This window comes from Buceros rhinoceros, unplaced genomic scaffold, assembly GCF_000710305.1.
Source record: "Buceros rhinoceros silvestris isolate BGI_N320 unplaced genomic scaffold, ASM71030v1 scaffold15664, whole genome shotgun sequence".
Lineage (NCBI taxonomy): Eukaryota > Metazoa > Chordata > Aves > Bucerotiformes > Bucerotidae > Buceros > Buceros rhinoceros.
The window spans coordinates 183,352-196,217 of record NW_010410381.1 but is presented as its reverse complement, the minus strand read 5'-3'; the positions used below and the strand labels follow the sequence as shown (position 1 = coordinate 196,217).

The following is a 12,866-nucleotide window of genomic DNA, read 5'->3' as shown; positions in this document are numbered from 1 at the left end:
CACATACATTTTCCTACTGGTGTTTGGTTTTAACAGTGTACGGTGCCTGGACTCCTGTATAAAGAACATAAAGACCAAGATTAGTAAATTAGGTAACTGCTAGGAAGAGAAACAGCAAAGTTACCTTGAGTTTAAGTCAGTAAAAGAAAGTCTAAGAACAGTGGAAATGGACAGACATGATTTTATAGTTAAGACATTCTTCACGATTAAAGTGAATTATAACTGTGCTAAAAATAGAATATCCACAGAGATATAATAAAATTAATTCAATGAATTTTCTGTTTACTTCTACATGAACAGGTTTCTAATGAAAAATATTGCTGGATATTTTGTGAGAAGTTTCCTTAAGCCTTCCCTCTTCTTCCTAAATACTACTGCATGCCTGAAGAAGGGAAAAGAAGTTTGGGGCCGTCCCAGCTGGCCGCGCAGTCAGACTTCTATCTTTAACACAGAGACGTAAAGCACAGTTGTGCTTCCAAAGTTACATGAATCACAAACCAGCCCTGTCACGTGAATCCAGACACATCACAGTTTGCAGAAAAAAGGTGCCCCAAATGAAGAAGTCTGCCACAGAGATACATGGATTATAATACTGCTGGAACTGAAAGATCATGAGACTTCACCTTCCGGAGCAGAGATTTCATGGATTCAAATTCCGACACTGTGGTTGTAACGGGTAAGATTTTTATTCTTTTAGCTAGAATGGTGCGCTTCATCTTTGCTGTAAACAGTTCACTGGATAGAAAACCTGCAGCAAAGGGTCATACTAACAATTCCAAATGGAAAATCACTTGCTGCTGTGCCTTCCTAAGAAAAATCATATGCACATCAGAGAAACCGACCGCACTCTGCCCTCTTTACTGCCATTCAGTTCAGTTTGTTGTTCATTCTCTCCATGTTTTAATCTTTGTTGACATTCTCTCTGATCCAAACCACATAGCTCAAGGCAGTGCGGGCTAGTATTAGATTAAGCTTGCCCAAAAGGATCTCTGAAGCAAGAAAACCAGGTTACAACACAATGTCACATCGTCAGTGTCCAGAATTAGAGCAACACATGGCAGTTTCAGGGTCTCAGTTTCATGCCAAGGTAAGGGAGATTTAAACAGGAGATGCTGCCTCATCACTGCTAAACTAGACACTTAAATACACTGAAGGACCATGCCTGAACATGCAGCACGAGGGACCAAATTTGGAGTTTCTCTCGCTGGCTATAACTACTGCTGAATCACAGCGGCAGAAGCACCAGCTAGAGAATTCTGAGCTTTAGAAGGTTAAAGCTCCTAAGGAATGCTGCTACTTGCCATTCCTCTTGTTGCCACTGGCTCATCTAAAGGCAATCGTTACACATATCTTGACATGTGAGTTGCTGGATAATTTTCCACTGCAGGTCATCTGAGGATATAGGAATGAGGGTGAAGCTACATCAAAGAGATTTGCATCTTGCTGTTTTCAATTAAACACTTTTTTTTTTTTTAATAGCTGTGAGATGGGCAGAACTAGTTTGGCTTGCTCTAGATGTAATTGCACTTGAGAGAGCAAGAGGCATTTGCTAACCTTTTAAAAGGCTGACAGCCTGGTTCTCTCCCATGGTATTTATGGCACACACCCTGACAGGCACACTTCTTAGAACACTAGTAGCTTTTTCCTCTCCTTAGATAGCCATTTCGGTGCAGAAATCTACTTGATCAAACAGTTTCAGACTAGTGTGTCCTGTTAAAGACACGGGTGCACCTTTAAGCTATTACAGCGATGATCACAACGAGCCTCTGTCACATTTTCACCAGCTCATAATACAAACCTGCTGGCAGCGAGCCCAGTTTATTATCCAGTGCTTAATGGTATCAGCCAGTCAGCTCTCCAAGTTGTGGCAGGTACTTCAAAATTCTCTTACTTGTAAAACTCTCTTACATTCAGTCCTTTCTTCTCATAGAAAAGTTTTACCCTGAGCAGTGGTTTCTTACGGCCACCGCTGAGATGCATGGATTTCACTGTGAGCTATTTAATAACTTCATGATAATTCTGCAGTTCTGCACTCACACAAACACGCACAACCATTACAGCCCCCAAATGGACTAAGTGTCACCCTGATTTTGCTCTGAAGGTGGAGTGGGACTCCTGAGGTTTTATGTTCCCCGTTCACGTGAAATCCATATGGTTTCCCTCGTGCCCTCCCCATGGTACTAACTCAACCCTGGGACAAACATTGTCAAAAATTTCAGCATCAGCAGGCTTTTCATAATATTAAAGAGAAAAGATTGAGCAGTTACGAAAGAGGTATTAACAAATGAAGAAATGCTTAAAGTCTAGCATTAATTAAGCTGTCATAAGCCTCCATTTAGGCTTAATTGTTCCCACACATGAATACCTTTCACTATGCAAAACAGTGATCATATGCTGTCAAGTATTTGTTTGTCCATTTGAGGATTTTTAAATATCAAGGAGTTATGGCATTAAAACCATTTCACAAACTCATTTTCCTGCCACCCAGTGCCTAAGACTTGGCACCACTCTGCACTGAGTAATTGAAATTAATAAAGATAGTGGGAGTTTTCCCTTGAACTTTTTCATGACAAGATGCCCATCTAACACAAAATCAGGTCTTTTTTCTTTTTAAAAAAAGTCTTTCACACACACAAAAAAAAGATGTATAAAATTACATTGGAATCGAAGATTCCTCTTCCCTTTCCTCCTCCTTTTTTTCCTGTGGGGGACAAAGTGCAGGAAGAGATTTTGCTCAGCACCACGAAAAGCACATTTTCCCTGACAGAAAACTTAGAAGTTTTCATTACTTGGGACTAAAAAAAAAAATTACAGGTGAAATGAAATTTTACTCTTTCAAACATTTTCATTAAATATGTGTATCTTCATGAGCTTTACCAATAAAAATAGTACATTGACTGTGACCTCGGAATTTTTAACACCAGATCTTTTCGTAGTGGTATTTCTATGGACGATGATCTTTGCCCTAAATCATCGTTTATGCAACCTGTCCTATTGGCTCCAGTACATTTACCAGCTTCAGTAAGGTTGTCTCATAAGTAAGCCTTGACACGAATGAAGACTGCAGAATTACTTCTTATATCAGTGCATATAAAAAATGAAAATACTACTCCCTTAAGGGTTATAAAGGCTAAATCCTATCTAAAAAACTCAACCTCCATAACCAAAATTATGAAGATAAAGAACAAATATGTGTGCATGCACACGCCAATTTATAATAGCAGAGCAAGCATAGCTTAAAAGAACCTTTTTTCTTTTCAGGTTTTGGTCCCTTTAGACAATACCTGGTCAATTCTAGCTGGGAAGCAGTGAAGGTAAGCATCAAAAAAAGGGAGGGAAATGTTTTATTTTCTGGAGATAACACAAACTGTTTTCAGGCTCTCCATTCCCTTCAAAACAGTTATTTCTCATGACTCATGAAACAATTGTGCCTCATGGAGCAGACTCCCAACACGGAAGACTCTAGAGATTCCAATCTAAAGAATCTAGCAATTAATGGGTGAAACATTATTTTATCTGCAAGAATTATTTTTTTGTGCTATTTAAGTGCTTTTCAAAACATTATTCTTGATTTTAAAGAAGGGTATTTTTTACCCAGGGTGCCTTCTCTGCAATGTATGTGCCACAGGTCAAGATCATCTCATGCCACAGCCCCTTCTGTCATGTCTGTGTGAGGTGATTCCCTTCTCATACAGTGTGGCCAGCTGAGTTCTTGTTGCCTACTTGAGAAACACAAAACCTAAACCATGCCCATTCTAAGCATGTTTTCATGCTCTGACTTCCACTTTCAGATGACAGTGAAGTCCACAGTTAAAACTGAAAACAAGGTCATTCGGGATTTCTTTCCGCTCCGTACTCCTTGAGTAGTAGTAACAGGTCTAAGACAAAGTCTTGCTCATTTCCTAAATATGTATATTAGAACAAATTTAGCTGGGTGATACAAAGACAAGCTTATCTGGCTTTCAACGTAAACTCCTCTGTTATGATTGTTTATTTTCACATTATTGCTTGCGTGAACCCACATTTCTTGGGACGCATCAGTTATTTTACTATTATTTTTTCAGGATAGGATTATTCACTTTTAAAATATTATCTAAGTTTTACAACAAAGTAAATTCAGTCTTTAAACATGTCTTACAAAATAAATACCCAACTCTTACATGTAAGAGTATGAAATAATTTACTGGTTTGGTACTTCAGTACTGCAGCTAATCTAAAGCATAAAGGGTCACAGAATGTATGTTCAAACAGCAGGAACAGCTGCAGAGACTTGCAGTGTACGTGTACAAGCTGCACGCGAGATTCACTCATTTTCCCTAGCGCAGACAATTGCCTTTCCTTGAGTTCAGTTACTCTCATAAGGTATTTATGAAGATAGTTACTTTGAGAGGGTGTTTTACACAAGTTCTTAGCAATTCCAAGGTAGAAAGAAGGGTGACACGATAAAATCTGTAAGTAGTTGAGGATCAGTCAAGACAATAAGATTGAATTAGAACATTGGTCCAGTATCTGCAAGAAAGACAGATAATCCTGGTAAAAATGAAAACCCAGGCAAGTAAAACATGTAAAAACTGAGGGGACTATGTGCTCTTACGGAGACTGAATTAAGCCCAAAAATATTTCAGTGTCCAGAAAGGCAGCTATAAGAGTATCAGTAGTGATAGAAAGATGATGACTCCGCAGGACTAGAACATATTAAAAATTTTGGTGACAGCTACTGAAGATCTGTCTTGAAAATGAAATGCAGTCAAGCCAAGACAATTGAAAAGGAAGGAGCTAGCACAGATTTCCAAAGACCAAAGCCACAACAACTCCACCAACCCATAGGATTTCCTGTCCTAGCTGTGCTGGGTGAAGAACGATGAGTTCAGTTTGGTGTATGGTAGAATAAATCTATTACCCACTCAGAGGCATGAGGGATGTCATCCCTGCAGGCTAACAAGAAACAAAACTACCTCTGTGATACCTTTCCACACCCCAGTCATCACAGGGGACACATAAATTATCTTAACTCCAACTTGACATGTGCCCTAAACCGCAAATATTTGTCAGTTGACGGTGTTTTTGCTCATTATCTCCTGATTCCTATTGGTTCTAATTTTGGGTCCAAGACCATCCTCTTCTGGCTGAAAATACAACACATTCTTTATCTCCAAGCACAACAGCCTTAAGCGAAGTACCGACGAGTTTTCTGTAAAATGCCGTGTACTGGCTATGCCAGGAAGTTATATAACAAGGGCTACAGCATTCCATAATGAAACAGATGTCAGTCGTGTATGGAGGAGAACAAATCCACCTCCCTCTGGTGTGACACCCTTTGTGTGGAATCAATTTGTATTCATACTGAGGGTGCTGCTTTGGTTTCCTATTCCTCGGCAAAGGTGGTTAATCCAGGCAATTCAGGGAAATTTGCTGCAAATCTGGAAGAATTTTGATAGGCTTCTCCACGCTAAACAGCCATCTCATGGTATTGTTCCATTGGCCTCCTGCTCACTAGAATAGCCCTACGGTCTTCAGGACACTCGTGCACGTATATTAAAGATGGCAAGATTCAGCATTTACATCTGGAAGTAATCCTGTCTTGGCTTGGGGTTCCTGCATGGATCACGGAGGTGACATAAAGCTCTCCTGCTGAGCCTCTTTCCTGAGAGCCAGGAAAGAGTACACTCAAACTCACCCTCAAGAAAGGACCAAGCAGCCAGGCTAGAGCTGCTGAATGATTGCTCAGGCTTAATGGCTTTGTAGCATCATCCAGTGACTGCCTCAAAATGAAGCGGGTTCTTACCGAACGCCTGAATACCATGGCACCCCCAGTGATGACGCAGTGCTGATACATGACACCTTAAGAGCTCACATCCCAGAAGGGTCCTCATACCAAAAGCATCCAAAATCCTGTAAAAATACATGTAACAGGAGTTCCAGGGCCCTAATTCTCAAAGCACAGCCTCGCCCTCCAGGCTTTTTGAAACCACGTCTTTGCCAAAGAGCAACGGCTTTGAGCAATACTTGCTCTCACGCACAACTGCTTCCTCAAAACCCGTTACCAGCCTCTCCGTGCGATGCTGCTGCACTCTGCCTTGCTGACCCTTGCTGGGTTCCTGAAGCCCTGTTCTTGCTGCAGGGAGGATCAGAGATTGATGGGGTGAGCACACAGGCCGCTCCACTGGGCACATCCCTCCTGAGTGTCCCATTTCACTCAGAAAAATGGCTGTGCCATATCATTTCTCTTACAAATTAACTATTTACTATTTCCGTTCTGGTGAACAAGCCGATTTCCATTGTCTGAAATCCCCCAGAATCAGACGATACATGTTAATAAAACTCTCCAAAACTATTTCTGCAGGCTTTGAAGGAGTATTTGTTCTGAGTTCTTGGATTTCTTATCGATAGTATGTAGCAGTGCATTGCCCTGCATTGCCACATCATGAATTGACATTTATCATACAAAAATACTGTTTTCCAAGAATGCGAGGAATACCCTGATGTTTCTGCATGAACCCAGGTTCTCACCACAGCACAAGATGACTCACGCACAAGGCATTCATCAGCACCACATCCACGGAGCTCTCATTCCTCACACGTTCCCCTCGAGCATTCAGGGAAAAGGACTGTCGGATGGATCTGGAAGTACAGGTGAACCTGTCCATTCATGGTCTTTGGGACAAGCTTTGGAGCTTTTACAGACACTCTCACAAGGGCAGTGTGGTTGTCCAGCACTAGAAAGACACCTTCTCGTTTAGAACCTGTCTCCCTAAGTTTTTCATGGTTCTCTAACTCCATTCACCTGAAATACCCTCCCAAAACACGCACGAAAGCTCCAGCAGCAGCACTTCGGCAGTGCAGGATGTTCTCTCTGAAGGAAAAACCACCAAGTATTTACTCTGCATTTGCTGACAGATCACATCAAGTTACAGTGATGTGTTAATTCTTCAGCACCACACGGGACCCGTGGAATCCCAGACCCCCTGAATTATTTATTCTGTATTATAGATTGATGGTCCCACCTAATAACCCTTGATCTGACCCTCTTTTTGTGTCTCCTCCAGAAACTCTTGTCTGCAGCTTGGCAGCTAAACCACCTCTCAGGGCTGCCTACCATCAAGGTCAAAGTCCCCAGTTAATAGGGCACAAATGTAAGTTGAGTGACAACATTCATAGTAATTAAACTGTTAGTGCAAAGAACAGGTCACATTTCCAACTGCTTCTGGGAACTATGTTTGCTATCGGGAGATGAGGATCAGATCTCGGGGTGCAGTTTTTCATCCCGCCACTGACCATGTGGTCTGTGGAAATTTGTCATTTAATCTCTCCCTCTCCCTCTCTGCTTTAGTTTCATCATCTGTGAAACTAAGACAACGTTGCTATTTAGCGCCTTCAAGTCTGTTCTGGAACTTTCTTACCCCTAAAGCTTTAAAAAGTTATCTGCAGGATTAAGACAAAAACAAAAAATCACACACACACACACACAAAAAGCAACACCAAAAAACCCCTGGAAACTCCCTTTTGTTTGCAAGATACTTGCAGGCTGCCCAGGTCAACTCTAACTTCTGGTTTTCTTTTTGCACCACCACCAGCCTTTTTCAATGTGGTTCACAAAACTACCACTTCCAGCCCCCCGTGCCCTTCTCTGGCAACCCAAAGCAGTGAAAAGTCAAGAAACACCAGTGAGATTTTCAGGAGTTTTCTAGAAGTTCCAGATGCTTCTAACACCCCGTGTGACACAGAACCAGCACACCTGAGCACAACGGTTCTGTGCGAATCACTTCTCTCTGGGGAGGGCTGTGTAACAACATGGGCCAGAACTTTGGTGGACCAGGACTATGACCACATCTCGCCAACGATTCAAGGCCACCAGCTGATCATGCTGGATTTCATTTCCCTTTCAGAAGAACTTCCCGACAAAAAAACTTCATGCTTTCTTTTGAAAGAAGAGTTTTCCACAAAAAAGTCCTCTATAACTTTTGTCCTCCTCTGATGTTTCCTTTGCTGTTCCAACTACAAAAACAAGCACTTGTTTACTGAACTCACTCACCAGGGTGAGCTCTAGTTTCCAGCTGCAGTCATTCTCCTCAAACCAGCTTCAGTCTCTCACCTTAAATGCAAAAAATGGTTTTGGTTAAGGTTGAGACTTGGCTGAGACAAGGAACAACCTTTTTTGTTTGTTTGTTTGTTCCATGTTTGCACAACATCTGGTCTAATGGTCAGGATTCTTAGACAGCAAAGTAATACTCGTTATGGACAACATGCTGCAGTTGCTTGGGACACAGCAAACTGTCTTTCCCTGACACAAATTCTCAGCCCTCTGCTATTGGCCAACTTGTGGTTTTGTCCTGCACAAAGTACTTCTGCATGTTCCTCCCATGACAAACAGTGACAACAGAACGCCAACGCAGAGCACGTGAGAGAACTAACTTACACGACCGGCTTCGGAACTCCACAGTCTGCACCAAAGTTATGGGTAGTTGAGCCCTCTGACCCTTACAGTTAAAAAGGAAGAATCTCATTAAATGTTAAAATTGAAGATGCTTTAGAAAAGCAAATGCTAATTGTGAGGCAGCTGGGGTTTTCTCCTCTGGAAGCTCAGACACAGGACAGCATTCTTTAGCAAGATGATGCAATGGTCTCTCAAAGAGAGACCAGCGCCCAGAGGAAAAAAGCCTGGCACTGTTCTCTGAATGTGTTTACTTCCCCGCGGGCATTGTTTCCTTGCTTGTGTCAAATAGTTTATTGAGCACAGCTAATCAATGTTTCCGCTGACAAGAAAACTGGAACAGTTTATATAGGAAGCCAGTGTTGAAGGGCAAATTTCCCAGTTAGCACGGCCCTCATCTGCCCGAGTATCCTTAGTGAGAAAACTGGAGAAGACAATGACATTTAATATAAAGCTACAGGTTTCTTGGGCTAATCAGGTACCTCTGCAGCTGCCCCCCTTAGACACCTCACCCGTCCCCTCCAGTGGTAGTGGTCTACGCCAATGCAACAGGGATTTCCAACCACTGTTCTACTGTCCTGGGATGCAGCTTTCTACCCCTTGCGCACTGCCGTTGCAGACACCTACATCCCACTTAGAGGCTTATGCCTTGTTTGTGAGCCCTATTGCACTGACAAAATTATTTCAAGTCATTTGCATGTGACATTTATTCTCCAGACCATCTTCCAGCCATCCAGCCAATCTGCTGCTGTGAGAAGCTACTTTGTTTCTTCCACCTCCAATTCTGGGCATCATTTTTGTTTCCTTTGGGAAGAGGTCCCATGTGGAACTTCAACTCTACGTGACTGGCAGAGAAGTAAAATCCCAAAAAGTGACATTCACTTTTAGTAAACGCTTTCTAGACCCCCCCCAAAAAAAAAGATATTAAACCCATCCTAAAAGTGATCTTCCTCATGTTGACAGTCACCTCCAGCACAGCTTATGTAAACCAGTTAAAGACAGCCAATCATGTGTCACTTGAGTGGACAACTAATGTGAATTCTCCTTCATTTATGTCTCTTGATAGAGCAGGTTTATCTACGAGATCTTTCAGAGGAACATCTCTTATCTATATCAAAGTCTATTTAGATGCTTTCACGTGTGCCCTCAGCTGAGAGATCCTGTAGTCCATGGTTCCCCACGGACTATGTCCCTAAGCAGAAACACTCCACCTACTGGAGACTGAGCATCCTTTTGGAAAACACAACAATGGTTCCATGTGGATGTGACATTAGGGAATTGTTCAGCACATTTCAGTCTCTTCCAGTTAAGAAAGGGAGAGCTACCACAAAACATGTGAATCTCACTGCAGACCAATGTCTAGCAGTCGCAGACTCAGCCAGCGTTACAGTGCTCTGACAGAGGTTTCCTCGGTTGGATCAGCCCAATTTCTTCACCACAGTCTGAGAAATCCAACACTCTTACCAGTCCATAGTGTTTTTTTTGTAAACACAGGAGCTGTCCAAGAGAGGCCTTGGTAAAACCATAGATCTCCGCATTGTGCAGCTGCCAGTGGTTTACCAAAAAGCAAAGGAGCAAGTCTTCAAGATATGGACAACTCTTCAGCCACTGGTGAGTAATCAACGTTACACACATCTTACCCTTCGTTTAGCAATATTATTATTCTGAGAGGATCTTTAAGAAGACCTCCAGAAGAGCGTTGCACAATATGTGCATCAGACAGTGCGGGAAAGTGACGATTGAAATGGTGAGAAAGGTTTCACACTGCAGTTTGGAGCACACAGTACTTAGCATGGTGTATGTGAACAGCACAACTGCAGGCTGAACAACAACAACAAAAAAATTCATCATGAACTGCCAAAAAGGTGCCGCAGCTCTGAAGCCCTGAGCTGCCTAGACACACCACCGACAGAAAGCACCCTTTTGTTCTCATTTATAAGCTCTTACGGAAGTTTTCTTTATGTGTGAGCTACAGCAAGGCTCCCTACCTTGAAGCTAGAACTTCACTTGGCACTGCTGCGCTACGTGTTTTTAAAAAACAGGTCTCGTTTTTAATTTCCTGTTGTTCACTCTGGTGGGAAAAACCAGCTCACTGTTCACGTCGGGTTGGCTTCAGCTGCCAAAGCACTCCTCATCCTCGAGCAATGTGGGAAGAACAAAGGCTACCAAGAGATGGATGCTTGTGGTTTTCTCCCAGAAGGTGGCTGTTGCATGCTAGATGGCCCGGAAAAGATTGAATCTACAATTAACATGAAGACGCTCTGGAAAAACATTTCAGTGGAAGGGATTGATATCATCTTTTCCAGAGATGCGGGAAGGTAAACATTGCGCATCGGGGTCTCACAGTAAAAGCAGAAGTAACTCGATCAGCTCATTTAACCTTCAAGAATCTTTGCAATCATTTTTCCTCCAACCCTAATTACTTTAAAGTGAAGTCTTCAGAGGGGCACAAGTACGAAATAGGGATGAATTTAAATTTTATGCAAAGCAGCCTTCATGAAAAACTACAGCCAGTAGAGTTTTTCATGGATTTGTACATTCCAAAAGAAACAAGTTCCAACAGAGCACACCCTGTGATTAGCAGCCTCGGTAAACCCGAGCTATTAGGAGAGTCTGAAAGTAACAGTGACTACTAGCAGATTTTAATCTAATTTTCCCAACTGGGAGGGATACGAACTGTAAATACATACACTGCCGAACAGAGCAACTGCAGGTACCTCTGGAGCGCTGCCTGGGATCTCATTATGTGTTCAGTGGGACTGAAGCGATTTTCTGTTGTGCCAATCCTTATTTCAAAGGAAAACAAAGCAAGCAGTTGATGATCTCATTTTAAAAACTAAAACTCAGCTGATCTTGGCCCTTAATTTCAGGATTTGCACCTGCAAGTTAAAAGGTCGGATGATAAGAAAAAAACCCCTCCCGAGGGTGAGACTGCTTGACTTGCACAAAACCTGTATGAGATGGCTGTGGTTCCAGTGGGCTCTGTTACCCTTCCCATCTCACACAGCTTACAGCAGCTGAGAGAAGAACACACGCCTTGTCACTCTTTGATTTAAAGTTCCTTCTGGTTGGGTGTCTGAGAAACCAAAGCATCAGATAAAGAACATTTGCTTCTCAAACTTGGTTTATTTCAGCATTTCCTTTACTCACTAAGCAAACATGGTTTTAATAATTTCACAAACCAGATCTGGTTTGGCTACTTCAAGAATACTTAAATTTAAGCCAAGTTTATTGTTCCTGAACTCCGGTTTCTGGTTTTGTTGCAGGTATCTCTGTGATTACACATACTATGCCTCTCTGTACTATGGCCATGGAAGAGCAGCTTTCATCCATGTGCCTCCACTATCCCAATCGCTAACAGCAGACTGTCTAGGAAAAGCATTACAGACAATTATCTTAGAAATGTTGAAACAGTGTGGGGAAGAGAGAGAGGAAGATGGATCGGGTAAGAAAAAAAAAAAATGAGGACTTCTCAGAATGCAATTACCTCTTAAATGAAGCAACTCTAAAGATTATTTAAAACCCGTACAGAAAGGATTTTATAGTCCATGTTTTTATTGATTAAATTTCCTTTCAAAAGCTGAATCGTTTACATCTCTCATTGGTGTACAAAGCTTGAGAGGAAAACCAAGTGATTGGTAACCTGTACTGCTAACCACTAGAAGGCTGCTTCAGATTTAACAAAGTGCGAAACGGGACTGAAATGTTTTAGATGCTCATTCCTAGTTCTGGTGGGTCAAAAGACATGAATAAATACTTGCTGAACCAAAATGGATCTTGCAGCCACGAGGACATCCCGCACTGGATGGATGCAACAGAGGCTCCCCTCAGCCCTCGTCCATGACCAGAGAGAGAGTTCAGCCATACGAAGTGCCCACATAAATAAAGTAAATAAAAAAAAGTAAAGAAAAAGCTGGAACCCAGCAGGGACTGTAACACTACTAGTAAGTGTGGTTTCAGCTGCCTGAAACCACCACTCATCCCAGGTTCCCAGTGTCTGTCCCCAAGGAAAACACCGTAGTCCTTCCACAGCGCACAGTACAGAGACCAGTCTGCCAGTACCTCAGGTCACAACTGTTCAGGGACTTGGACATCAAAATCAACCAGCCAACTTGTCCCCAGAAAGGCCATCGCTGAAGCACTGGGCTGCAGCACACAGTTACTTTCCCAACAGGAAGTGAATGAGATCCCAAATCGTAAAACTCTGCACCAGGTCGCAGGGATTCTGTGCTTCCCCCGCCAAGCTGGGCTCCTCCCTGTCCCAAACACAGCTATGGACAGAAGGACTCATGACAGGGGTTCACAGCACCTCCCCCTGAGCACACAGGGAACGCTGATGCACACTCTCCTCCATCACACCGCACCTGTACCACATTCAAGGATGAGATACGATAAACTTCGCAGGTATTTTTCAGAAACTGTCACTGGAACAGGA

At 42.5% G+C, this 12,866-nt stretch overlaps 1 protein-coding gene across 1 annotated transcript; it reads left to right on the top strand.

The window, feature by feature from the left end:
- Positions 1-642: 642 nt before the first annotated feature.
- On the top strand, positions 643-11,896 carry LOC104492994 (pyroglutamyl-peptidase 1-like protein). Its single transcript, XM_010135606.1, has 5 exons — positions 643-676; positions 3,262-3,314; positions 9,926-10,042; positions 10,520-10,749; positions 11,698-11,896. Exons 1-5 carry the CDS (start codon positions 643-645, stop codon positions 11,894-11,896), a joined length of 633 nt encoding a protein of 210 aa, XP_010133908.1.
- Positions 11,897-12,866: the final 970 nt, after the last annotated feature.